At 42.4% G+C, this 26,408-nt stretch overlaps 1 protein-coding gene across 1 annotated transcript; it reads right to left on the reverse strand.

The window, feature by feature from the left end:
* Nucleotides 1–835: 835 nt before the first annotated feature.
* On the reverse strand, nucleotides 836–26,192 carry NT5E (5'-nucleotidase ecto; the record flags this gene model as incomplete). The annotated part of the gene is made up of 9 exons (XM_082306758.1): nucleotides 836–993; nucleotides 2,726–2,926; nucleotides 4,507–4,656; nucleotides 5,462–5,570; nucleotides 9,055–9,206; nucleotides 10,720–10,917; nucleotides 15,492–15,680; nucleotides 21,590–21,812; nucleotides 25,860–26,192. 9 exons carry the CDS (start codon nucleotides 26,190–26,192, stop codon nucleotides 836–838), a joined length of 1,713 nt encoding a protein of 570 aa, XP_082162884.1.
* Nucleotides 26,193–26,408: the final 216 nt, after the last annotated feature.

Raw genomic sequence — 26,408 nt, forward strand, 5'->3', positions numbered from 1 at the left:
CCTTCTCTCGGAAGGGTGCTGATCCAGAGCCACGCTCAGCAGCCCTGGGCTTTCATCTTTGGAAAAAGGTGTAAAATTGAGCATGTTGATATGAAACAGAATCCTAGGTTGTGTTCTCACTCTAGGTACAGTCCCCAAACTGATCATATTAAATAGTGAAGTTTTTATATACTCAATTTGTTAATCAAAATCAAATCAAGCTTTCATTGCATCCTTTATTAATGGAAAATGTAAGTGAGATGCTGCATCTTCAAAAGTAAAATGGAAAAACTTTTTTTAATTGCATGTAAATGGACCTTATGCTTTCAATGACGCTGAGTTTAATCCAGCTCTTGCAGGCATTGCTGTAGGTATGATAAATATGACTGGAAGCAAAGTAGAATTACAAAGCTTTCAATCTAAACCCTGAGTGTAGATCGAAGGAAAGTGTATATAATTACAACAAATCTATTTCTAGAAGCTTGTTTACATTACTGGAATCAGATTCTTAATCAACTCGCTATCTAAAGCAGCTAAAAGACTTTAAAAAATAAAAATATCTCATTTCGGTGAGTGGTTGTTTCATGATGGAGCACTAGTATTCACTGGAACTTTGCTTCTTGAAACCTCAAACTGAATCCCGGGTACCTGCTGATTCAGACGAAGAGAAGTCATGAATTGTTCCCACTCACTCTGCACAGTGTGCTTCAATGGCTCTACCCGATTACAGACAATTGCTCGTGCTGTTTACCGATGACATGCAGAAACATAAACACTCATCCATTTTAAGAAAACAGTTCTCTTTTCCCTTCATCAGCATCATCCTTCCTCCGAACACAAATACTGTGAGCAAAAATCAGGCGTGCAAGAATGCTGCAGTGAATAACACAGAAATCAGGGTAAGACTTCCTTCAATAAGACTTCCAGAAGAAAACCTTATTCGACCTTCAACTGCTGGGTAAACTCTCTTCATTCTCTGGAGGTAACGGGAAACAACCTCAATATCAGGTTCACCTAAACAAACAAACAAAAGGTAGAGTGTTCTCTGCAGCAGCCAAGCTCTGAACCAAAATTTAAGAAACTGTCTAAAATTGCAGTTTTACCTCAAGTCTTAAAGCAAACTGGTTGCCATTCTGAATCGGTACACATCAGGACAGCGTGGGACGCGGAGAGTTGTTTCTTGGGCACAGATAGAACATCTGTGGTGGTTTGTAGCCAGAATTTTTGGTAGCAACTCAGATTTTACCAAAAAAAGAATTCTTTTAGCATCGCCTGGCTTTTTTTTTTTTGTTGTTGGTTTTTCATCTGTTACAATGGTGACTTCCAGTCAGACGCAGGTAGACTGAGATAGTCTCCCACCTTTTTGGGGTAGAGCGCTCTAGATCTGGCAAAGCCATCGCTTACACCTTTCCAAATTTAACTTCACTTTTTTTTATTAGGAAGAACTTCTTGTCTGGGTGCTGCTGCGTGCACACAAAGTACGATGTGGATTTTCTACAGGGGAAGACCCTCTTCAGTCACTGCTGCCAGCCAACTCACGAGACCCTTCTGAGCCAAGCTCTTGCAATCCTGAAGTGGAACACCTCCATCTTAAAAGTAATTATGGTTTTGCCCCTCTGGTATACTGGAAGACTTTACAGTAGCTTTCAAGTTGTTCCCTTTCATTATTCCTAATGATTTCTCCCTATGTGAATTTATTTCTGCATAAACAGATACTTGCTGAAAATGACAGCCTCACCAAATTTACATGCTGTAGGCTGAATTTGATTTAAAACACCGATCCTACCTGTGAGAATCAATTTTAAATTGCAACACCCTGTAGAAGCAAAAAAAAAAAGTAGTCTGTAACGAAGGTCCAAAAGGAAAATTTTTTTGGTAGAAGCATGCTTTTACCATCTGGAAGCAGAACATATGAAATTAAAGTTCTGCGAGATGTAGATGTGCTCCTAGAAGGTACTTTTTCTTTCTTTTCTTTTTAAAAAAAAAAAAAAAAACCAGCACTGCATCCTTCTTGTGTTTTCAGAAATAATGGATTTTAATCTCAAATTTTTTCAAGGTTCCCTTTGTCCTAAAAGATGTACGTGTCAATTGTATGAATGCTGAATTTCCAGCAGTTTGCACGCAGCTTTAGCGGATCTTAAGACAGCGTTGTAAAACGCTTCCTTTCTGCCTCCCTAGCGTGGCGTCTGTCGGCCCCCTGCGTGCTGCCGCCTGCGGAACTCGGGAGAGTCCCCCTGCTTTCGGAGGGGCAGGCCAATTCCTGCAGAGCAAGTCGGCATCTTTCCCCTCGCCCTCCGTGTTGCTTGCCTGAGCTCCATGTCCTTTCGTAGTAGAGGTGACCATTCTGTCTTTGCAAATACTTGTATACAGTAGAAATTTAAGGTCTGAAGAGCTTTCTTTTTGATGTATTGTTTAGTAATGAGTATAAATGCAAGGCAGTACACATAATATGTACTCTCTATTAGTGTGGTTTTTGCCTTTTTTCTGGTTTTCATGATCTCGAGAACTGCCCTGTAAGCAGTGCGGAATTGATGAGGCTCACTTTCTCTTTGAGACTTTTGTGAGTTAACTGAAAAATAAAGAGTGTTGTTGCTGGCTAGAACCAAAACTAGCAATCCAGAGCAGTCAGATCACAAGCAAATTTAATCTATCCAATAAAAGCAGAAAATCTGAGACTTGTACTATAAAAAGATCTTTTAACTTTTAGGAACCGTTTGTCTGCTACCCTGTTGGTGCCCGTACTTACCTTTACTGTATCCCAGATTTTTGTCTTTCAGCATATGATAGCCATCTCCTCCAAATAACATATAGGATGGAAGAGTCACGTTGTATATTTCATCCATCTGGAGCGGGACGTAGGCTGGGACTCGGCAGGCTGTGCAAAGCACTTCTAGGCTAATAACTCTGCTTCCTGGGGCTCTGGAGAGATCATAGACCACATGGATGCCTACGAAAATACACGTTTGAATGCCAGTTTATGCAGTGCCTATTGAACACATAGGGCTGGAAGCAGCACCCTCCACTATTTTCAACGGATTCTTTACGTCAGCTTCTGTGACTGAGAGGTTATATTGTTCTGAGTGATACCGGTTAATGTCTTATTTTCTTTGCACAATAATCAACTTTCATCCAAGAAAATTCATGAGATTAGAGAATTGCTGAAGTAATGTCCCACCTCAGTTACTTATCTGTTCTCTTCTTGTCACTACTCCCCAGAAGGAAATTACTAGTCTTGGGCTTAGGATACTGCAAGATAAAAATACCTTTCCTTATTTCTGTAGTCCTATGCTTTCTCTTTCCACTGTCTTGTTGGCTGACGTGACTTCTTTTAAAGCCAGCCAGCCACCCTAACTTAGCAGCTATTATGGATAATAAGTACTGTCCTGAAAAAAGAAAGCCAGGCCAGGGCTGAACGTTGCGGTTTCTACTCGCTGTAGGAGAAGTAATGTTTCTAGTTGTGAGCTTTCCTCAAGTCAAAGCCTGGGGAGAGTTAGGCCCCCAGAACAGCACTGCCAAGAATTTGCTGATCAGGAAGCCGCTTAAAGCTAGTCCAAAGCACAGAGCCTCTTCCAACCCTGGCATGCTTCCTGCTCTGGATCTGCTGTCCTGAACTCTTTCCAGACCTACTACTTATCTTCTTTTTCTGTAAGAAGGCGGCAAGCAGAGGAGCTGCTGCTGCTTAACCTTAGTGGTACCCAGGAACGTGGTAATTTGTGGAAGCGCTTGCCTCGCATGCGAGAGGTGGGTTGTGTCCTTGGCATGTGGGGGTTCTAGACTGCACTGCGGGGAAGTGTCCCCGTCACCAGGCTATGTGGCGGGAGAGGCATGGAGGGGGGAACCCCTCAGCCCCTGCCCTTGAAGTTTAGCTTTTCTACTAAATAAACAATAAAATCCACGCTGGATTTTATTCCAACCAGGAATAAACATGACTGTAGCTTAGTACACATCCGGATAAATATACGGGGAGTTGCAATTCAAGAAATGCATATGTTTTTAATATTAACTGTTTATCCCTAAAATATTTGGAAATTCACCGAGGCAGTTCTATAACCCACTTGGACTCACTCTAAAACTGTCAGCAATCATTAGACAATGGTACAAAATTATTTTGATAAACTGAACTTTGGCAATAACTGTCAGAGACATCCAGTCTGGGGTTTCAGGTAGGCTGCCAGTGAAGAACTGAAAACAAGAGTTTGTTGTAGCGATTACTGTGTTACAGCTATGCTCAATTATATCTTCCTGTAGTTAACTGAGGTGTTAAACTGCTGGTATTACAGGTTACTGAACTAACTGGGAATCCTGTCTCTGCTGAAGGGAACAGCGATGGCCTGTGTGCTGCAGCAGCTCAGTTAAACATATGCAGGATAAACAGTGTCAGTTAGCTGAGATGTGTGAGGCATAGAGGTAGGATGTATGGCCAACTTGATTTCCATTCTTAAGGCGACTTCCAGGTGGAATACAAATAGTGCCAACAGAAGGGATGGCTGGCTTGGAAAACTGAGAAGAGGAATGAAGAAAGCATACCTCCAACCTGCAGCAGCTCTCCGCTTCCTCTTCCGTATCTGTGCACACTGTGCTCAAAAGCTTCTTTCAGAGTGGAGCCTTTTACCCTTACCAAATCAAAACGACCTCCAAATGGCAAAACAGTCAGCAAATCTTCCACAGTAATGCTACCTGGGGGAATGAGACTTTGTTTACGTTAACTTTTTTTTTTTAAAAGTCTACAATATTATTTTAGGATTGTTTAACACTACATTTTTTTGACAAGGAACGTGTCAAATAAATACAATTTGAGAAAATAAGGGCCAGCAGAGGTGAGGATCACATCCAAACCAAAGAACCTGCGTCTTTGTCATCCAGCATGTATTAAGACTGACAAATCTGAGTTTGATGTAACTGCATCTATTGCTATTCAAATAACGCTACTAAAAGAGATTACAAACCACCAACCTAAGATAAACAGATATTCTTACTAAGTCAGCCAATTTTTCCAATTGCTGACGATTTACTCATGTAGTCCTACAGAAATATTTAGCTAAACTGAAAAAGGTGTTTGTTTTCAGTTTTCATTTATGTGATATCAGGAAAATAAAAACTGTAAAACCTTACCATTCAGAAAACCCTAGAATTCACTTATTCGACAGCAGACTACAGAAGGCTCCCAGCGACCATACCGTATGACCCTCTGCAGTAGGAGGTGAAGAATATCCACTGTCTGTCTTTGTTCCAAGGCAGCAAGGAGAGAGGGAAATTATAAGAAGCACTGTGCACAAACAATGCTGGTAACTTCTATTAATGGCAGCCTGAGTGCAGTTGTGTTCTCATGATGAATAACCATTTGAGAAAGTTTGAAATTGCTTCCAAACACTCTGCAAATCCCATCAAAACAAGCCCATACCTAACAAGGGGTTCAGGCTTGCATAATAACTTGATTCTTCCTTCTTGATAAAGTTGTCATTCAGCTTGTAATTTTACATACCATTAGTGCTCTGTTCATCAATGGGTGACCGTATCCCACCTCCATTCAGGATGCACATTGAAACATGGTTCCAGGACTTTCTATCCGGATGTGCAACATTCTCATAAAGCTACCAAAGGAAAATGTTTAAACTGATTTTTAATCTTCACTTAAGTCTAGGCTCTGGAAATTTACACCCAATACAATCTGAGACAGAAAAGAGACAGAAACATTTTCTATCTTCATAGAATCACAGAACGCTTTGGGATGGAAGGGACCTTTAAAGGTCGTCTAGTCCATCCCCCCTGCAACTGGCAGGGACATCTACAACTAGATCAGGTTGCTCAGAGCCCCATCCAGCCCATCTTCTTTGACATTACCTTCAGCCCCACTGCAAAATGCTGAATTACTACAGAACAAGGCAAAAAACATTACAGTATTTCGCTTTTTTTAAACTTTTAACAGGAAAAATAGTTGCCTTTTTCTGTAATGAACTCTTGGACTCTCTCATAATCTGTGTGTATATGACAGGACCAGGGCAGGCCAGCTGAACAAGGGACAGATGATTTTTTGATTCCAGCCACTGTGATAAAGACAAATGATTTGAGCGTATTTGGAGAATTTGGAAGTGAAGAGGCCCTTAAATATAGCTGTACATTAAAGACATGTAGGGGAATTTATAAATTAATCTAGCTCTTGTTGTACATTTTAGGGAATTAAGATTTTTCACCTTCTCTGAGATGATTGATTTTTAATATTTGGAATGCTCTTGGCAAACCAGAAAAATGTAGAAGAGTGGAGGAACAGGCAAATCAGATGAGACCCAAAAGTCTACTCTGTACAGCACCATGTCTCCAACAGCAGCAAAACTCTGACAAAAGCAAGTTGCAAGGACAAGACAATATTTGCGTGAGACATCCTAAGTAGTAAAGAAAATGGAGACAGGGGATTTACTCAGTAGCATAAGGATGATAAGCCTACAGCGTTGAGCATCAGAAATAACTGAGTAGAACAGGAAAAGGCTGAGAAAAGAAACAAGGGTAATGGAAGGGAGGGACTGACTTCTGTACAGGAATGACTGTGGTTATGACTCTTCAGTTTCACAAAGAAAGAAATACAAGAAGGACATGACAGAAGTCTACAAAATCAAGAGGGGCATGTGGAGGCTGGGCAGCAATCAGTGTGTTTTCTTATTTCAAGAATGATAAAAAACTCAGAAAGATTCAGAGGGGGTGATGAGGCTGGCCAAAGACACAGAAAAGCTTCTGAACGTAGAATGATGATGTAGGTTCTGACTGTCTGACCTGGTAAAGAGACAATGGAAGGAAAATATTTGAGAAGCCTTTAAAATCATGAGTGGTGTGAAGAGGGTGGACAGGGACCGAGTGTTCTGGTGCAAGGGCTACTCCTTGGCCTCCAGCAGGCATCCAGCCAGTGGGCAGCAGGCTGGACACAAACAAAAGACAAACGCCCTGCCACCGGCTGTTGCCAAGGCTGAAGGGGCTCAAGGGGAGATGGGGCAAGTTCAGGGAAGAGAAGTTCCAGTGGGAGCTGGTAAATACCAAGACACGCTTCTGGCTTGGGAAGTCCCTGAGCTGCAAGCTGGTGGGAGATGGGGACAGATTTGAGTACAGTGTCTCCGCAGGCTTGTCCAGGTGTATGCTCTTCCCTCACCATCCTCCCTTAGTCACTCTTGGAGACATGTTGGGATGGATGGTCCTGTCATCTCTTTCAGTTTGGCCACTTCTCTGCTGCACCCCTATGCTAAGCGTTTGCAGCCTCTGACTTGTAAGTAGGTGTGTAAATGCTTTGTGGCTCCAGCTTAGTGATCAAAGTTATTCCCTATAGCCAGAACCATGAGATTACCTAAAGAAGTTCGTAACTCATACTTAATCAATAATGGATTTTCTTCTGTTTGCTGATTTCAGTCTGAACTATACCCCCTAATTTACTGATTTGCCTGGAACAGATATCAGGATTACAAATCTGTAATTCCTCAGTTCCCCATAGAAGTACTTTTAAATTGTGGTACTACACTTGCTGCTCTCCAGTCCTGAGCATAGGGGCAGTTTAAAACAAGAGCTCACACACTGATGTTAGCAATTTCACAGCCATTTCACATTTGAGTTCCTTTAAAGTCCTTTGTAAAATGCCGTCTGGGTCTGTCAACTTTTTATTCTGAGGTTTTGGGCTACTGTTGGAGAATCATCACTGAACTACATGGACCTCTGTTTTGACCCAGCACAAATCAATCAATATCTTCCACATTTCTCAATCTCTACATTTCCCAGGACAACTCTTAAATATTAAAGCCTATGGAAGAGGCAGGTCTGGTTTTTACCTTCATACCCCTGAATGCATGGCAGCAGACAGGAAAGCAAGCGTAGAACTGGTAAGGCAAAGAACATGAAGGGTAATCCATGTGTCAGCTGATGACTGCAGATAGTTGCCTAGAGACATCAAGTTACCTAAAGCAGAATTTGACCTCCCAAGACAAAATGTATAGCAAGAAAATCTACAGACTTCTGAAAGATTAGAGTTACTTTCTTTAAGCTTGAAAAGTGCCAAAGCATTTGACTGCATTTTTCAAATAAAAATATTAAGAAGTCTAGCAGGACTTGCAAAGGCTTTGCATTTTTAGTAGAACTGTATGCAGAATTCCCAAATCTTAATCTAATTTGGAAATTAGCCCACAAACTAAGAATTATTTTAAGGATTACAATAAAAACAATCAATCACATGGACTGAATAAATAGCTTTAGGGACATACCTAAATGAAAACTCATTATTAATTGACTCCTGACTTTGTGGCAATGCTGCAGGACATTTACGGCAATGCTTATTTTCTGGAAATAGTCATGTTAGTGAACGTTTTTCCCTGGAACACCCAAAGGAAATGGTGCTGCTGTGGGAGAGTAAAACAGTCAAAACCAGCTAGTTTAAAAACTGGAAGTGACTTCTCGTAAAGAGACCTTCCGGTGTTACTGACTGTTAAAGCCCAGCGATATCTGTCAGGATGCAGCAGGGGCCAGGGGCTCCCTCTGGGCTGGGGTGCTGGGGGCTTTTATCTCTTCTGCAACGGGCTGCGTGTATGGCCTTTACTTCTCCTTTGCTTCAGCTGGCACCTTTTGGACTCTTCGGAGGGGACAACTCATATCAATAACTCAGCAGAAAACTACCCAGAATTTTTTTTCTGGGCTAGCGCATTAAAAAAGGGTGACAGCAGAGCCCAGTAAGTAATGATGGGGCAGAAGGTAAGTGCTGTGAGCAGGGTGGGAGAGGGGCAGGGGAGCTGAGTTCTCCTCCTTGCTTGAGGAATGGGCTCTTAGATCAGGTGGCTGTGTCTCTTAAAACTGCAGCTTCAGAGACAGCTGCAAACAAGCCATTCAATATGTAAGGATATACGCAAAGAATAAACCGCTCCTTATTCGATACAGCAAGATTCATTATAGCCTTGCTTCTGCCAGATCTTTCTAGGGACGCACTAGATGTTATGGTGTTGGAAAGCAGCACAGAGCCTGTGTGGTTATAAGTTTGGAGCCTGGGAGCATTTCATCTGATAGCTCTGGAGTAACACTTAGATGTGATTGCCACCTGCGGTGGGAACGTCTTACCACAGCATCACAAAGCAAATTTCCCATGTTACATTCTTGGAAACGGCACGCTTGGGTTGTACCATTCAGGTAAACACTAGTTTTTCCAATCTCTTTAGAATAACTCCCCAGGTTTTTCCTCCATTTTTCCACTTCTTCTTTAATGTGCTCATCTATAAAGTAGTATAAAAGTGTAAAATAAGCATCGCGTGTATCTCATATTAATGACACTTCAGTGAATACAAAGCTTAGGAAAAAAACCCTGCTCTTCATGATTCTAAAATGTTACACTTTCGCTTAAGCCTCTTCAAGCAACACAACATCTACACTCACTTCAAACAAAGCCTGTAAAGGGAGCAGGCAGGATGGGACAATCAAGTGAACAAGCTATTCCCGTGCCACAGCAAGGTTATCATCTCCTCTGTAACACTTACTTAAAAATATTTTTGCCCAGTCCTGTTCTAACTTCTGCCCAATGGGGTTTCCAGCACCTACCTTCACAGATGAGAGCTTCTATACAAGAACTTTTAACATATAAGTGAGCTTGGTCTTTATGTGACATATTTTTTTTTCTCTCATTATACCTTCTTCCCCTTTAATGTACTGTTAAAAGGAATGCTAACTCAAATATCAATGTCAAGGAATAAACCCTTTCTAGAAATTAATTCTCTATGCACATCTGTCTACCAGGAGCAAATCTAATTCTTTCAGAAAAAAACCAGATACAAAGATACTTGTGTATACAGACAGATAATGTCACAACTGTTTTATATCAGCTATTAGTTTTAAGCAATTTGCCATGTAACTGTCAGCAACAGCAACATTTATGAAATGAGAATACCTTTGTATCTGAATTTTTACTTTTACTGACATCAGAGAGAGAATGTAAAGTCTCTTTACATCATCTCATTACATTAATAGATCGCTGAGAATAACATAGTAAATAAGACTATCTATGAACACATTATTTTTAAAGGATTTATTTTATAAATACTCTGGTAGAACCTAGGAAGTCTGGTAAAAGCTCAGACCTTCATACAGCAAACACTGTACAAGAAACAAAGACTAGAGAACCAGCCCCGGGTAATTACAGAGCTGACAAAAAGCAGGTAACGGAGCTCGGACAGAGTTACGAACAGAAAGCAACAGAGAGACTCTCCTCCTCCCAGTTCTTTAAATGTTTCAGAGCTGACACATTGAACACATTCAGCATTGAAAACAAGAAGCCATGGGGTTTGTATATTATATTTGTGCATTGCCAGAGTATTCCAATTTATTTCTGGAACATTTCCACTTTCCTGTATTGCCCTGAACGCTGTTCTGAAGAACCCAGCCCCCGGCAAAACAGTGTAAATTAGTCCTCATAATCTTTTAAATCATAATTACAGGTCTAGCTAAAATGGGCTCTACTAAATGGTAAGGTAATATACCACCTGAGTTCCTACAAAAGGACTCTCAGTGATTTTAAATACACTGAATTTGTGCATATTCAAAGGCCACTGTTCAGAAAGAGAAATAGAGGCAAATGGGTACAACTGTAACACAGTCTGAACCCTACACCAAAGAGAACTGCAAGCTCAGGAAGAAAGCTGAATTCTTCTGCTACACTGTACTGTGTATTTAACATAATAACACTTGAATTGTAGTAGAGTGCTGCAGGCAAATTCAAATACCTAATCCACATACCTTCAGGAACACTGCTGTCCAGCAGAATGGGGTTTCCAACTGCTTCAACAACGTTTCCTTTCTTGTCAAATGTAACATTTAAGTAACCAAGATATTTTCCATAAGCATAAGCTTGCACAACTGGCACCTTCCTCCCATCATCTGAGTCAACCATGAATGGATATGGGCCAGCTGGCTGTTCAGTAGAGGGTGGGGTACCTGCACAAAACAAGCATGTAAAGCGGGTCTTCAGCTCACGTGAACTTCGAGGAATTATTAGAATAATATTTCAAATGTTTCTCAGCCTTAAAAAAACAAATAGGATATTAAGCAGAAACAACAATGAATGTATTGGACGACAAGCACACATTTGACTGTTCAGTTATGTTATTTCATAAGAGACAATGTTGTTTTCAGGACATGAGCTCTAATAACTGCCACAGTGTTTTTTAAGTTGTGACAGCACACTTCTCCATGACATCATGTCACAACAGCAACAAAGGAACATTTCATTCCAATTATTTCAATCTAAACTTCTCAGTAACGCACACATACCAGCCTCTGGCTGAAAAGTTTATTGTTAAGCCTTCACACTACATTATTCTGCATCAGATGATAGAAAACGAGAATGTTAGTAAAACATACATAGAACTTGTTGATATGAAGAAGTCTAAACTATTTTTATTGATAATATGCAGTTAGAATGCCTACAAGCAGTTCTGTGAATTTGTGCATACACCCAACTGATTTTTTTTTTTTACTATAGCAAGCTTAGCCTCCAAAATTTCAGACAGGCTGCAAACCCTCTGCAAAAGCAAACTTCATTAGCATTAGAGTTATGTGGTCATGGATTTAAAACTCTTATCAACCTGCAAAGTTTGAAGGGTGATTAGATGTAGGACTTGGAAACAGATGGATTAAAGCAAGGCATTTACAGAGAAAAGAGATCTCAGCTCAATTGGCATAGGCTACCACGCGATTTAGAAATCACACAGGGGAAGAAGGCAGCAGAACTGCACAACACAGCTCTTTTCTCAAGGGTACCAGCCTTCTCCTTGTCTCCTTGACAATATTATCTGAGTAGTGTCACTCCCCCCTGTTATTCCTGTCAGTATTTCCAGCCCACCGTCAGCAAAGCCCAAGGTCGGGCAGCTCTGCGAGGCATCATGTGCTGCATGGGAGGCCCCACTGCAGAGCCCCCTCAAAGCCTGCTGCTCGCTCCTGCCCCACAGCCGGCGGCATTTCCCATCCACGCGTCGGCGAGAGCTGGGGTGCCGGTGGGGCCGGGGCACGGGGCAGCGGGCACAGAGGACATGGATCCGAAGGAAAGCAGGCTCTTCACTTTCACTGCTCACAGAACAATGGGTTTCCTTCCACTTACTTACAGTCATTTACATAATATGAAATCCAGCAATAAGCAGCATGACAAATGTTCCTCCTAGAACTCCAATATGAGTCATATTTATCTCTAATCCCTCCTCTACTCCAGGGCTGTAACAAACTACAAGCTGAACCAAGTTTACCAGAGAACTAGTTCTTCTACTTTCAGCCTGGCCAACAGAGTTGGTTTCTTGGTGGTGCCTCTTCACTATTCGATATTTATTTTGGGAAGAATTTAAGAAATCCTGGAGCTAATGAGTACCCTGGAGGATTTATGCATGCAAAAGTGGCGTGAGTTTTTTGGAACTGAAAAAGGAATTGGTTTTGAACTCTTGCCCTTGTGTATTCCTCGAATGAACACAGCATTAGCAAGAGAAAGTTATGCTTTCTGGTTATCATTTTAGTTTACATAAGCTGTGCATGGTTAAGTGCTTGTCCAGAGCCTTATTCATTTCTTGCTCTCTGAAGAAATACTTTCCGATACTGATACTGTCTTGCAGGATTAATTATCACTACGACATTATTCCGTTGTAAGATAGATGTGTTCCTTCTGAAAGGAAAAGACATTTCAGTACATCTTATCCACAAAGGAAATGGCACTAGAATTCATGCACGCATCTCAGTCAAAGTGTGAGACGCTGTTTCATTACAAATGCACAAATTCATACTGGGTAACTGAAGAACCTGTAACACTTTCCTATTTTCTTACCTTATTTTAGCCAACACACTATGTTCTCCGAACATCCTTTCTAATGAAACCCAGAAATCAAAATGCTCTAACCTACAACTACCATTACTGTTTGAATCAGTTCTACAAATCCATGGCACACCTGAACAAGTCAAGACAACATTTGCCACATAATCTGGGGATAAACTGGAGATTTGCAAATGTCTTAGAGACAGATAGGTTGGACTAGTCCACGATTATATTAAGATATCTCTATGGAGGTATCTGCATGGGCAGTATGTGTCTCAGCTTCCATGACAGCCAGAGATTCAGCTGACCATCTTCACTTAGATTGAGCTGAAACATTCTCCCAAATTCTGCTGCCAGTTATTGATTACATCTCTTGATTTAAATGAGACCTTATAGGCTTAATGTACACGTAGACATTATGGCTTAATGTACACATAGACATACACACACAGACACCTAAAATTAGATTTTACTCTGCAGTCAAATCACCTCCACAGATGTGGCTATTTCATTGTGAATGTTGGCTGACGGCTTTGACTCAGAAGGGAATAGTTCACAAATGCACTCATGGTGCTCCTGGACGGATTAGCAAGTGCTTATCAGCACTTGGAATAAAAATTATAGACTCAGACCACATTCTGTCAAAAAATATATTTTGACTGAATAAGTGGATACATATTTTTTGGTGTATCTCCCCCAGATATTTCTTCTTATTTTTTCTCACCTCTCCAGTGTTAATAAAAAAGTAAGACAGACAGACTTGTCTTATCAAAACAGTACAGCCCTGGAAAAGGGACCAGAATCCACTTCCAGCTGAGGTCTTTAACCTGAAGGCTGCAGAGTCCCATCCTGTGTGCTCTCTCTGGCCTTGTGAATCTTGAACAGCTTCAAATGGGGAGAGATGGAACAGCTTGACCTAGCCTAGTCTGACAGTGGGGTACTCTCTGGGATGACAAGAGATGTGCATGTGAACTCCTACAGATCTAGAAAGGATATGAACACAGATACCTCAACTCCTGGAGCGCTTCAGATCACGATTCCAAGTTGTGAACAGTGGCACCTCTTTGAACTACACCCAATAAGGCACTTTGACTACTGTGGCTACCACTTTGAGGCACAAACTCTATATGGGCATTGACCAACAAGCCTGTGCAAAAGAATCTGGATTTCACTGTGTAAACCCACAATGAATGCATACTTTGAATATTGCATGCATCCCTGGTTTTCCCATCTCAAAGATAATTCAATAAAACTGCTGGAAAATGGCGCCAGTGGGCAGCAGGCTGCACACAGACAAAAGACTAAGGTCTGCAGGATGTGCAGGTCAGCAGTGGAACACCCTGCCACTGGCTGCCGTGAAGGCTGAAGGCAGTGAAGAGGAGATGGGGCAAGTTCAGGGAAGAGAAGTTCCAGCGGGAGCTGGTAAATACCAAGACACCACTTCTGGCTTGAGAAGTCCCTGAGCTGCAAGCTGGTGAGAGACAGAGGCAGATTTGAGTACAGCATCTCTACAGGTTTGTTGAGTCCTCCCTCATCATTCTCCCTCAGTCACTCTTGGAGACAAGATGTTGGGATGGATGGTCCTGTCATCTCTTCCAGTTTGGCCACTTCTCTGCTGCACCCCTATGCTAAGTGTTTCAGCCTCTGACTTGTAAGTAGGTATGTAAATGCTTTGTGGCTCCAGCTTAGTGATCAAAGTTATTCCCTGAGGCCAAATTCAAGAGATATTCTGAACTGTTTAATGTGTAACTGTAGTATGCAATTGTTTCTCTTTAGCAAGTGGGGCAGTAAAAGGTGAGAGCCCGGATAAGACAGAAAAGGCATAAGAAAGCGAGAGGAGATGAGTAGGGAGAGGACAGGATGAAACTGACAGCGCAGAACCTTTAAGTGGTTAAGTTCCTAGGGCACGTGGTGCTGTCTATCTCTGTTATCACGTCACAAGGGAAATGTCGCTGAAAATTATGGAAAGTTCCTGTCATAGTCTCAACCAGTTAATGAAGTTTCTACTAAATTTAACGAACTATCTTTGATGGTTTAAAAAAAAACAGCCTTTCTTTTACTTGTGTCCTGGCACAGGGAAGGCAGCAGCACTGGAGAAGCTGCTGATGGCAGGTTTTGCCTAAAGTAGCATGGCTGCAGAAGAAATCAGATCAACAATGTTTATCTCTGGAATGATGTCTACCTCTAGGGAAAAGAAGAATAAAGTCAGAGATTAAAAGAAAGACTGAAAAAGACAGAGTTAACTTGAGAAAAGTTTTTTAATGGCAAGGATAACGGAGACCTATGAATACAGCATAAGATTCTACGGAAAATGAACATCAGTATCACTTTTGAAGTCTTATATGATTGATTTTTTTAAGTCATATACAAGTTTAAATGTAAACGTCTTATTTACTCCTTTGTATGTGTGAGCTTGAAACAGCTACAATATGTTTGGCAGTAATTTACCGGTATTACTATCTTTGTTCCTCTGTCCTGCTTTGTATAGGTCATCTTGAACATCCACAGCATTAAGGAACCTTCAGCGAGCTAGGGCACTTCTTGCTCACAGACTGTTTTAAATTAGTTTCTTCCATGGAAGTTATGGATAGGTGCCAGTTATGAATCTGGCCCAGTACAGCCAGCAGTAAACTGTATTTGTGAAAGTTCTCCGAGTTTAAAGAGAAACAGTTTCAGCTTTGCTTTAGAAGCAACATTTTAGTAAGAAGTAAAATACCTGTATAGAGAAATGTGTTTGTGTGTCCTCCAATTACAACATCCACTCCTTTCACTTTTTGGGCAATAGTTTTGTCCACAGTAAAACCAGAATGTCCTAGCGCAATTATTTTGTTCACTCCCATAGCAGTAAGTTTATTCACTTGTACTTGCAATGCTTCAATTTCATCTTCAAAGATTATATCATCCCCTTAAAAAAAAAAAAAAAAAAGAGAGAGAGAACATGAATGTATTTACAAAGTACCTTAATTACTAGTTAAAACAAAAAAAAGTAGTGGATATCCGATACTATTTTGTATAATTAATGGAACTTTGAATGTCAGTGGCTTTCAAATGCCCTTAGTTGGTTCAAGCTCCTGATCTGATCTGATGTTCTCCAGTCTCTCCAGCACCTGTGTGCTTAGACTAATAGAATCATAGAATGTCCTCAGTTGGAAGGGACCCACAAGGATCATTGAGTCCAACTCCTGTCCCTGCATAGGACAACCCCAAAATTCACACCATGTCTGAGGGCGTTGTCCAAATGCTTCTTGAATGTTGTCAGGCTTGGCGCCGTGACTGCCTCCCGGGGGAGCCTGTTCCAGTGCTCCACCACCCTCTGGGTGAAGAACCTTTCCCTAATGTCCAACCTAAACCTCCCCTGGCATATCCTCCTGCCGTCCCCTCGGGTCCTATCATTGGTTATCAGGGAGAAGAGATCAGCACCTGCCCCTCCTCCTTCCCTCGTGAGGAAGCTGTAGACCCCGATGAGGTCTCCCCTCAGTCTCCTCTTCTCCAGGCTGAACAGACCAAGTGATGTCAGCCACTTCCCCCCTAAACCCTTCACCATCTTCGTGGCTCTCCTCTGGCCACTCTTTAGTAGCTTCGTATTCTTTTTGTACTGTGGCACCCAAAACTGCACACAGCACTCAAGATGAGGCTGCACCAGTGCAGAGTAGAGTGGGACAATCACCTCCCTCGACCGGCTGGCAATACGGTGCTTGATGCACCCCAGGACACAGTTGGCTCTCCTGGCTGCCAGGGCATACTGTTGGCTTGTGTTCAATACAACATTCCTGCACTGAGTTGTATGTACTTGCCTATATTAAACAAATTGAAACTCTATAAAAAAATTCCAGTGATGCCAATTGTGGGATCAAAAATTGAATGGCTTTTATTATTTAACTAGGGAAAGGAAACTAAGTTTGTCAGTAAGTGTTCGAGTATAAACATTTGTATTGTACTATAAAGCTTTTTTTCTTCCCAAATTACATTTGAAATCTTCTATCTTCTCCCAAGTTAAATCTCTCTTTTTACTCCACACTCATCTCGTTCTTCCTCGTCCCTCCCTCAGGCTTTAAACAGCAGCTTCTTCAAAGTCCTGCACTGAACTCTGAATTGCCTTTTTACGCAAATTATTCCACCTAATGTGAACCACTCTCAGTAATACCAATACAGCACAGCACACAATTGAGCTACCATCCTGAAACGAGAACATAAAGAATGAAAGTCTGGAAAGGAGAAACCTTTTTGGGACCACAATGTTGGGAAACTGACAATCTTTCAGTAAGGTTTCTGTGCCTGCTGAAATTATTCTAACATGACAAAAAGTTACAAGAGCACTAGACAAACGTGCTGTTATCCTGGGCACAGTGTTTTGGGTTGCACAAAAGGACTTCCTATGTAAGAGGCTAATTTCTTCAACAAAGTTTTAAGAATAGAGTTTAAGAACAGAGTCAACAAACTGTAATCCTAAACTTTCCAGTGAAGACAATTGAGGAACATTTCTACCAATTCCCCCTCTACCTAATTCCACTCCTTCCTGCAGAGTTTTTTGATCAAACTATTTTGAAATACGCCTTTAAAATCAAAAGATTTACATTATTTCATAACAAAGGGAGGAGTGTGACGAATTCACAATCCACTGCAAAATGTCTCAGGAAATGAAGAGGAAGCTGCTACAATGGAAGAGATAAAAGAGGGTTACATAAATTCGTTCACCACCACACCCACTGAATAGTTCTGTAACTGCCAGAGGGAATCTCTGTACCGCACATTGCAGAGTGAATTGTGCAGTGCATCCCCACATTTTCTTCCTGTGGACCTCTTCTTAGAGTCAGAGTCGTAAGTTAAATGAGGTTGGAAGGGACCACCTACTCCAAAACCTGCTCAAAGCAGGAACTCAAAGCCAGATGAGGATGCCCAGGGTCTTGTCCGAGCAAGCAGAAATTCCACAGCCTCTCTGGGCAACCTGTTTCATGGCTTAACTGCTCTTACCATGCCAAATTTTTTCCTTACGTCCCACCATAATTTCCTGTGCTACTACTTGAGCCCATTGTTTCTTGTCCTTTCTCTGTGTCCCTCTGGGAAGAGTCTGTCCCTATCTTCTCTATAAACCCCCTTAAGACAGTGGAAGACTGCACTTAGTTCCCCCTTAGCCTTCCTTCTCCAGGCTGAAGGAAGCCACCAGCTTCAGCCCCTCTTTGCACACCCTTGTGCTTGACAGAAGCTGGGCCTGATGCAGAGCTACTGGCTAAAGGGGAAGTCTGAGAAATGCTCCTTGAACGTAGGCCCTTCACGTACTCATCTCGCCTCCCATGGACCAGCTACAACAGCCACGCATACCATGGCGCGGGGACCAGTTCTGTAAAGAGAGCTGAGCTCACTAAACGAAGAGCAAGAACGAGCCACTGGCTAGCTGTGCTAGCTGCAGTTGCCTGCAGGCTAACTTCTCCCATGGCATGCAGCCAGGTGGCCCATGATAACCAAGCTCTCCCCATCAGCACCACCTCTGTTACCCCTCTACACCACTGCAGCCTACAATGCACCATACACTGAAGACATATTATTATTAATCTTCAACCCACAATAAAACAAACAAACCTATTTTCATAATGAGGGGAAAAACAAGACCTGTCCCACACCAGTAAGTCCATCTCTCTCCCGGGACTGTTACAGTAGAGCATAGGCAGCCACCAGCACTGGGGCAGGCAGCGGTGCTTCCAACCCACCCACCCAGCAATGGCCTGCTGCCCACCTCGCCCTCAGAAAGGGATTCCTGCTTGGGAGCTGCAGGGGCTTCTTGCACCCCCTCTCCACAACCTAGCCGTGGCATCTCACATGGCTTCCTATCCTAGTCATCTCAGCACTGGATCTAACAGAGCTGAAATGGGCCAGCAGGTTCAAAAGTTATACAGTGGGGGACTGTAAGAGCAACTACACAGCACTCATTTCTCCAAGAAACCAGGCAAAAAGCAATATACTCTCAGCTGCGCATTTTTCAAAACAATCTAAATTGAAGTAAAGTGCTTATTTAAGAGTTAGTTATTGCTCATGTCAGTATTTCACTTCTCTTTCAAGGCATTAAATTCATGTGACATCCTTTTCTCTTTTTAGCTGGGGTAGAGTTTCAGATAAAACATCCAAACTGTGCTATAAATGAACAAGGAAAAAGAACTGGCTGCATGTTAAAAACATTACGCAAGCTAGCCAGAATAAAGTGGAATAAATGGAATTTAAAATTCGATGTTAGAACACCCTGCCAAGTTGATAGTTTTAGTAAATATTTTGCTGCCTGTAGGGTTACAGGGTAAGCAGCTTTGGGTTTCCACCTTATACAAAAAGACAGCGGACAAAATGATATATTATTTCACAACACCGAATGTGTACGTAGTGTCTTTCAGGACAGGTAATGACATTAACTATTTTGTGGGTTTACAACATCACTGCAGAACTAAAGCAAGTGAGCTGGTACCATTAAATACTAGAAAGATGGTCTTGGGATTATCAGTGCAAAGCAAGTACATGGACAACTCTGCCTATGTGCCAAGTTACGAGCAACTCTTGCAGGACATGAAAAAACTGGCTGGGCATTCAGCTGAGATAGCTGTATACAGCAAAACTGAGGAGCACTTTAGAAAAACTGCCAATTGGCTGTAATCTATAAATTGTGCTGAGTTCCCCAGCCCTGTGGTTTCCAAAGAGTAACATTAACAGTGCCTTCAGCAGGGATTAATTGTTCCTTCACAATGGAAACACTGAGATTTAAGGACTTTATACTCTGTTCAGGTATGTTGATAGCTGTTTTAAGCAGACTATGAAAAGTACAAGTTGTAATTTCATAATTGTGTGGAAGTTATTGAGATTTAACAATAGAAGAAATCACACTCACAGAAGATTTCCAGGGAAAGCAGTCATGTAGGAATTCACGTGTTTCAGCACTTTCAAGCTTCCTAATTTGAAGCCTTGAGAATGCCCTAAGAGTGCACAGCATGCCAAAGCAATGCCGCAGAGTCTGAGAGAACTGAATCATCTGGAAGTGTGTAGAGATAAGCAAGCTGCTGAATTTAAAAATCATAACATATCTTATTCATTGAATTAAGAAATTAGGTTGATAATTATTTTGCCACCAACCCACCTCTACCATGATTTTCTCAGTCTGAAGGACTGCTAAGTCACGGGTGATATATAGTCACTGAGTTATATTAGCAGATCCTGAATTCACATTTTCAAAGCTTCCAAATGTTCCTCCACACATTGGGAAGGCAAAGCGGAAAATGACAAAAACTCTGATCACTATAAATTCTGCTGTTAGAATTTGCCCTGCTTGTTGCTCAATATACTGTGGGACATACTTAGCTTAGGGCTGCTTCAGCTCCATCTATGGAGCTAACAAGACTTTGCTTTTAACGCTGTGTTTTCTAGTTGCGGCCGCTGTTATGTCTCAGCATACCGAGGCATTCAATATGATGTCTAGATGTTACTGGAAATGCATTTAAATGCTTCAGAGAATCATTCCAACACTATCTGGATTTTCCTCTAGTATATTTATTTGCAAGAAAGTTAATTTGATGACCTCACCACACCAACACAGTTGTTTGGAAGAAAAGCTGAGATCTATTTTATTAATCCTTAATGAAGAACAAGATTGGCTGTCTGTCCATTTTTCAAACTTAGCGGGATGTCAGATGATATCTACCCTCATGCCCTCAAGCACAGGTGAAATTCTACTGCCTGCACAAAATACAGATCAATTTTCTTTTTCGTTGGGGGGAAAAAAGAGAGGAGTCCAAAACCACATCACTGTAAAACAGAAGTGAGATACAGAAGTCTATTCTGACCTCAGATGTCCACTTCCTACAGTTTACACATACAGCATAGGAAATAAAAAGCACAGAAGGAAGTTTTATATTCTAATATTTCCTCAAAGTATTGAATATTCCTTTCCTCAAGAAAGCTATGCATTACTTCCTTATTACTAAGCAATGGAAAGAGAAGTAATAATATGAGGTCCTTTTTCAATGTGGAAACCAGGGAAGAAAGTCTGATTTTGTCAGAGGGGGGCTGAGCTTTGAGCAGGCAGTAACTCAGATCTCCTACAGCTGATTTAAATGTGTTTCTCATTCCAGTAGACCATTTTACTTTACTAAAAAAACTCATCAACAAACCAAAACCCCTTAAATGTTGGAAAAAATAGTCAGGAATTGAGAAGTCTTTTTCCTCATCAATTCTAATTTTACTCATGAATGAAGCAATTGTGGTTAAAGCTGAATGGGTGTTCCTTCTGTAGTCTAATTTCTGGAAATATCTGAGAGGCTAAAAACATCTTAGGCAACTTCTGCTTCAAAAACACGTATGAAGCTCTTCTTGCTTTTACTAGGACTTGAGCGTGGAGGCATCCAAGAGCAAAATTTCAACACACACAGAAATGTCTTGGTTTGAACACATTTCACTCTAGAGACAAGCTGTATTCACGTTTTAACATTTGTTTAAGTGGATAAATAACAATAAAATATAAAAGAATATAAACTTAGAAACCCAAACAACAGGAAAAACCCCAAAGGCGCCCCCAACTCTCCTGCAGTCTCACTGACCTTCTTATATTTAGATAATTCAGTGATGCTAAATAATTCATGTCTGTATGAAAATGGCTTTTAACGTTAACAAGCCTTCTCCAGTTTAAAAATCAGGCAGTTACAAAGTTGAGTAATACAAGCAATACTGATAAAACAACAAACTTCTCACTTTTCAGCTGAAAACATTCATCTCTGCATTCAAAAAAGTGGGCAAGTAATAAAATAGTAACAAAGGATTTAAACTTATATACTAAAGAAAACATACCTGGCTGTGAAAGAAAAGAAGTTTCCGTTGTAGTGTAGCCAACAATTCCTACTGATTCTGAGTCAAAATGTACTATTTTAAAAGGATTAACATATTTCATCATTTCGTTCGCTAATGGGGTTTTCCCCTTAATGTTTGCACTCAGGATTGTAAAATTAGCATTTTTAAGAAGAGGATCCAATAATCCGCTCACACCTTCATCAAACTCATGGTTCCCCAAAGCCTGTGAAAAGAAAGGAGAAAATGTAAGACCCTACCTCCAATATTCAGTCTAAATACTCTCATAAATGATACACAGGGTGTGTTTGAGAAAACAAAGTTACGTTCTAGGGAAGAAAACCCTCTGTTCTCTAAAACAGCACATTCCTGTTTCTGACGAACACAGAAATGTTTTTTTTCTTTCAGGTTTAGGTTTTTGCTTTTCAGACTCTCTTATATCAATACAGATGTGAAAGCTGAAATCTAAAACCTAATATGTGTTTGTAATCATATACCAGATTAAAACCCACTGTTTTTTCATCCTGTAACTGCAAGAAAGAAAATTAACAATAACCACAAAGGAAAACATGTATTTTGTGTACAGAAAATACATTTTTTTTTAAAAATACTGAAGAAAATGTTAAATGCCAATGACAATATTTGTTATCTTTAAATAAAACATGCATTTTAAGAGTTTGTGCTTGGACTACAGTTTTTTAAACCTATTTCCTTCACGTTTAGTAAGAGTTCTTGTGTGCTTTAACATGTAACAAGAAAATATCATTTTCTAGCCATCATCAATATCATTACCTAGTTGTCACGGATGAGTGGAAGCTCTAATGTTTATCAACTAGGGAGAATCTCCATAGACAATCCATAGTAGGTGTGTGCATAACACTGTGAAGTGCTAAGACTATCACACAAAATGAGCAGTCCAGGTTATTTATTAGCAAGGTAATACCAGTAAGATGAGACTGTTTAGTTGTTCTAGGTTGGTTAAGCAGTCAAAAATGGATTTACCTTAAAGGACCATGGAACTTTCTCCTACCCACCCCTTTTTCATGCTCAGCCTAAGTTGCCATGTGCCTGTGCCTGCAAGTTTGGCAATAGCCAGCAAAACCTCCACCGACAGCAACTTTGCAGAAGCACAATATACGCAAGAATCTGGTAGCATATTTAGACGCCAAATTGTTTGCATGCTGCTGCAACGCTTTTCCAAAAGAACTGACAATTACCTTTAAGAAAATCCTAATTTGGGAACACACAACGCACTCCAACTACATTCCATTTCTAACCGTACTCTAACTGCAATCTAATTTGCTGTAAAAAATAAAAAATAATAATAATAAAAAAGAATAACACTCTAAGGAAACACATTTTGAGGCTGACTGATGTTCTGAAAAGACATCCACAGACTAGTAGAGCACCCTTTTGGCTGATGCATATGCCTTCTGTTCCTCCTAAATATGCAACTAACCCCCCCCCAAAAAAAGGTTGCAAATGAAATAAGAATTTGAATTGGATGTAACTGCCATTAGCTTGCTCTGAAAAAAACAACCCAATCAACTACTTATGAAATCCTGTTTCTCTTGGCTTGGTATCTTGCATTTGGATTATTTCATGTCCATTAGGATACAAGCTTTGATCAAAACTTTTCCCATGGTGTGGGTGGTTATGAAGTCTCTTGTTCATGAGAAATCACTGGTGGCTAATAATGCAGTTTTATTTTTGATGCAGCTCCTCCTCTAGGGAGGAGGATGTGGACCATTTTGGGTTCCTGTATTCTACCTAAATACCCTTACGCCCAGAGCTTCTAGGACTCCGTACCTGCGCAATATCCCTTCACCAAATCTGAATCCATTGGATCACATAAGTTTAAGTCTCAAGGGGGAATAAACAGAAATATTCAGGCACACGGTACGTGATCATATAATCCTCCTTTTCACAAGAAACCAGGATAAAAACATTTCAAAATCAAGATACAAATTAACAGAAGGATGCAGCTTAAAAGTAAAACTAGAAGACTTCTACCACCCCTCCAATTACTGCTTTTGCAGTACTTAATTTGGATTTTGGTGTTAATTACACCAAAAAGCAAGGCTAGTGCCAAGAAAATTTGGAAGGCAATACCTAGCTAAACAAGATAAAATAGGCTTGAGGTGATAATGGGCAAAAATGAGAAAAGGGCAAACCTAAAAAAGGAAATCTGTCATATTCGTGGAACAAACCCCTAATGCTGCCAGGCTGCCCTAAATCACCCTATGCCTCCTGCCCCCATCCTGTAACAACTTCTGAGACTCATGTTCCCTCCTTCATCCTGTTTGTAATCCTACTCCTGTATCTCACTTCTAACCGTTTCAGTAACCCCCACCCCTTCTGTCAGGGATGTGACTTTCCAAATTTTACTTAAAGAAACACTAGCTCACCCTTTTGCAGTGTGGCTCCTACCTTGCTCCCTTTGCCCCCCGGCCACCATCCCCACTGCATGGTCCCCATGGCTCACAGACAGAAGAATCGAAAACGACGCTGCAGCACTGCCCAACACTCGGCGTCTGTCCTCAGGCTCTCTGGTAGCAGAGCAAGGTGCTGAAGTCTGTAGCGTCTCAGTCTATCCTGTCCCCTTCTATCCACTGACAATATTCAAATTACAATATGCAGCACCTCCACAGAGAGCAAGTGGTTGACTACTTCACCTGAGGCATTAGCATCCAGTAGAAGCCTCTGGCTATCCAGTATGGTGTGGAATTATTTTTTGGTCTTATTCTGATGAAAAAAGGGATCTCTTAAACAGGCAGCAGATGCTTCCTACATAATGTGTTTCTACAACTGAGCACTAGTTCAACACTGCCAATTTTGCCTGAAAGAATTTCTTCTTGTGATACTATCAGGAATTGTACAAGCTCCCAGCCTGCCCATGAACCAGTCAAACCAGCAAACACAAGGCTGAGAAATGACAGTCAGCAGCAAGCTTTGGGAAGAAAGGTAGGAAAAAACACCATGAGCTATTTCTACATTGCAGAATCCCAAAGTGCTCCCTAGCTCCCGGTGAAGATGAGTCCTGAACACACACACTCCTCCCCGTCACCATCGGGAGGAAAAACCCTGTTAATGTTAGTTTTACAATTAGGAACCCGTTCGTTAGGCCATGTGAACAGAGAGCAGTATCCTTCACAGACCTGGTATGAAGTGTGTTTAGGCTAGGAGAGGGCACTGGGGAATCCCTTTCCCTTCCGTAGCTGTTCTGAGGCAGAGGGAAGAAACGGGTGAAGCCATTTTTACCTGGGAAAGGAAAGTGCAGTCCTTTCCAGAGAAAGCAAGAAAGATGAAGACAGAGGATGTGATATGCACAGAAGATTTTTTCCCTCAAGTTGTCAATTGGGATGAAATAAATATGCAGTCACTCTCAAACATAACTTTAATCTCTCCTCCTTTCTGGGGCTGTACGCAAGCAAAATAAGCCACGATAATTCTTCATATATTAATAGGCTATTGCCCTGAGACAAAACATTTAAGGACACGGACTGACATCCACCAATCTCAAGTCTCAAATTCTTCTACCTTCCTCTCAGTACTCGGACAACCAAAAGAGACAGAGTAAAGGTGCAGGACTGGCACTGTCTCAAAGAGCTCCCTCACAGATGCGCTGTTACTCACACACAGCCCCTTACACCCTGTCATGACCACAGCTCTGGTGGGACTGGACACGACCAGGGTGGGACTGATGAAAACTAAAAATCCTTACCCTTCAAAACAGCACTGCCAACATGTGCCATCTGTCCCTTCCCGCAGGACCAAAGCCAAGCCAGCAGGGCAGGCTGCGAGCCTTGGCCAGGGTTAACCCCTCTGTCACAGGCCAGGCTCCTCGCCCGGCTTTTGCTGGGCTCGCATCCATGCCTCTGCCGACCTCTCTTCAACAGAGCCCATCCAGCCCCTCGCCTGCCCCAAGCCCCTGCCTCTCCCAAGGTGAGCTCTTCCACTACATCACTGCCTTTCCCTCTGTCTAGCTTTGGCATCAGCTCCCAGTTTCTAGCTGGTTGTGGTGTTGCCAGCTCACGACTTCATTTGGCCAGGTGCCCATCACCTAGCGCATTGCTACTCTTCTCGCTTACCTCCAGCTACCTTTGACCATGATTTTAGTGTCACCTACAGCCTTTTCTGATGCAAGGCTAGGCACTCAAGGAGGTGGCAATGCAAAAAACGGCAGCAGGGGGGGAAAGAGAGGAACAGCCCCAGCACCCAAGGTGGGGAAGCCCCCCACCGACCCGCTCGCCGCGCCCCCGCCCTGCTTTACCATGGCATCGTAGCGCAGGAGGTTCATGAAGTGGACCGCCTCCCGGCCCTTGAAGCGGGAGAACCACACCGTGCCCTGGTACTGGTCCCCGGCGTCCAGCAGCAGCACGTTGCGGTGCGCGGCCCGCTCCGCCGCCACCCGCGCCGCCCTCCGCGCCACGCCGCCGAAGCAGCCCGCCGCCCCCTCCGCGCCCGCGCAGCGCCGCGTCCCCGCGCCCTGCGCCTCCACCCGCCCGTGCACGTCGTTGGTGTGCAGCAGGGTCAGCCGCAGCTCCGCCGCCGCGCCCAGCACCGCCGCCGCGCACAGCCACAGCGCTCCCGCCCGCCCCGCCATGCTGCGGCGTTTCCCGCGGGACCGCTCGGGAGAGGGGGCGGCTGCGGGAGGGGAGGAGGGACGGGGAGCGCCGCGGCGGGGCGGGCGAGCCGCCAGGGAACCCGCGCAGCCTGCGCGCCTCCCCGGGCGCCCCTGGGCTGGGCTGGGCCGGGCAGGGCCGGGCCGGGCCGGGCTGCGCTGCGCGCCCCCGCTGCCGCTGCGCGGGGCCGGCGGCCG

This window comes from Platalea leucorodia (assembly GCF_965183815.1).
Source record: "Platalea leucorodia genome assembly, chromosome: 3".
In the NCBI taxonomy this organism is placed as follows: Eukaryota; Metazoa; Chordata; class Aves; order Pelecaniformes; family Threskiornithidae; genus Platalea; species Platalea leucorodia.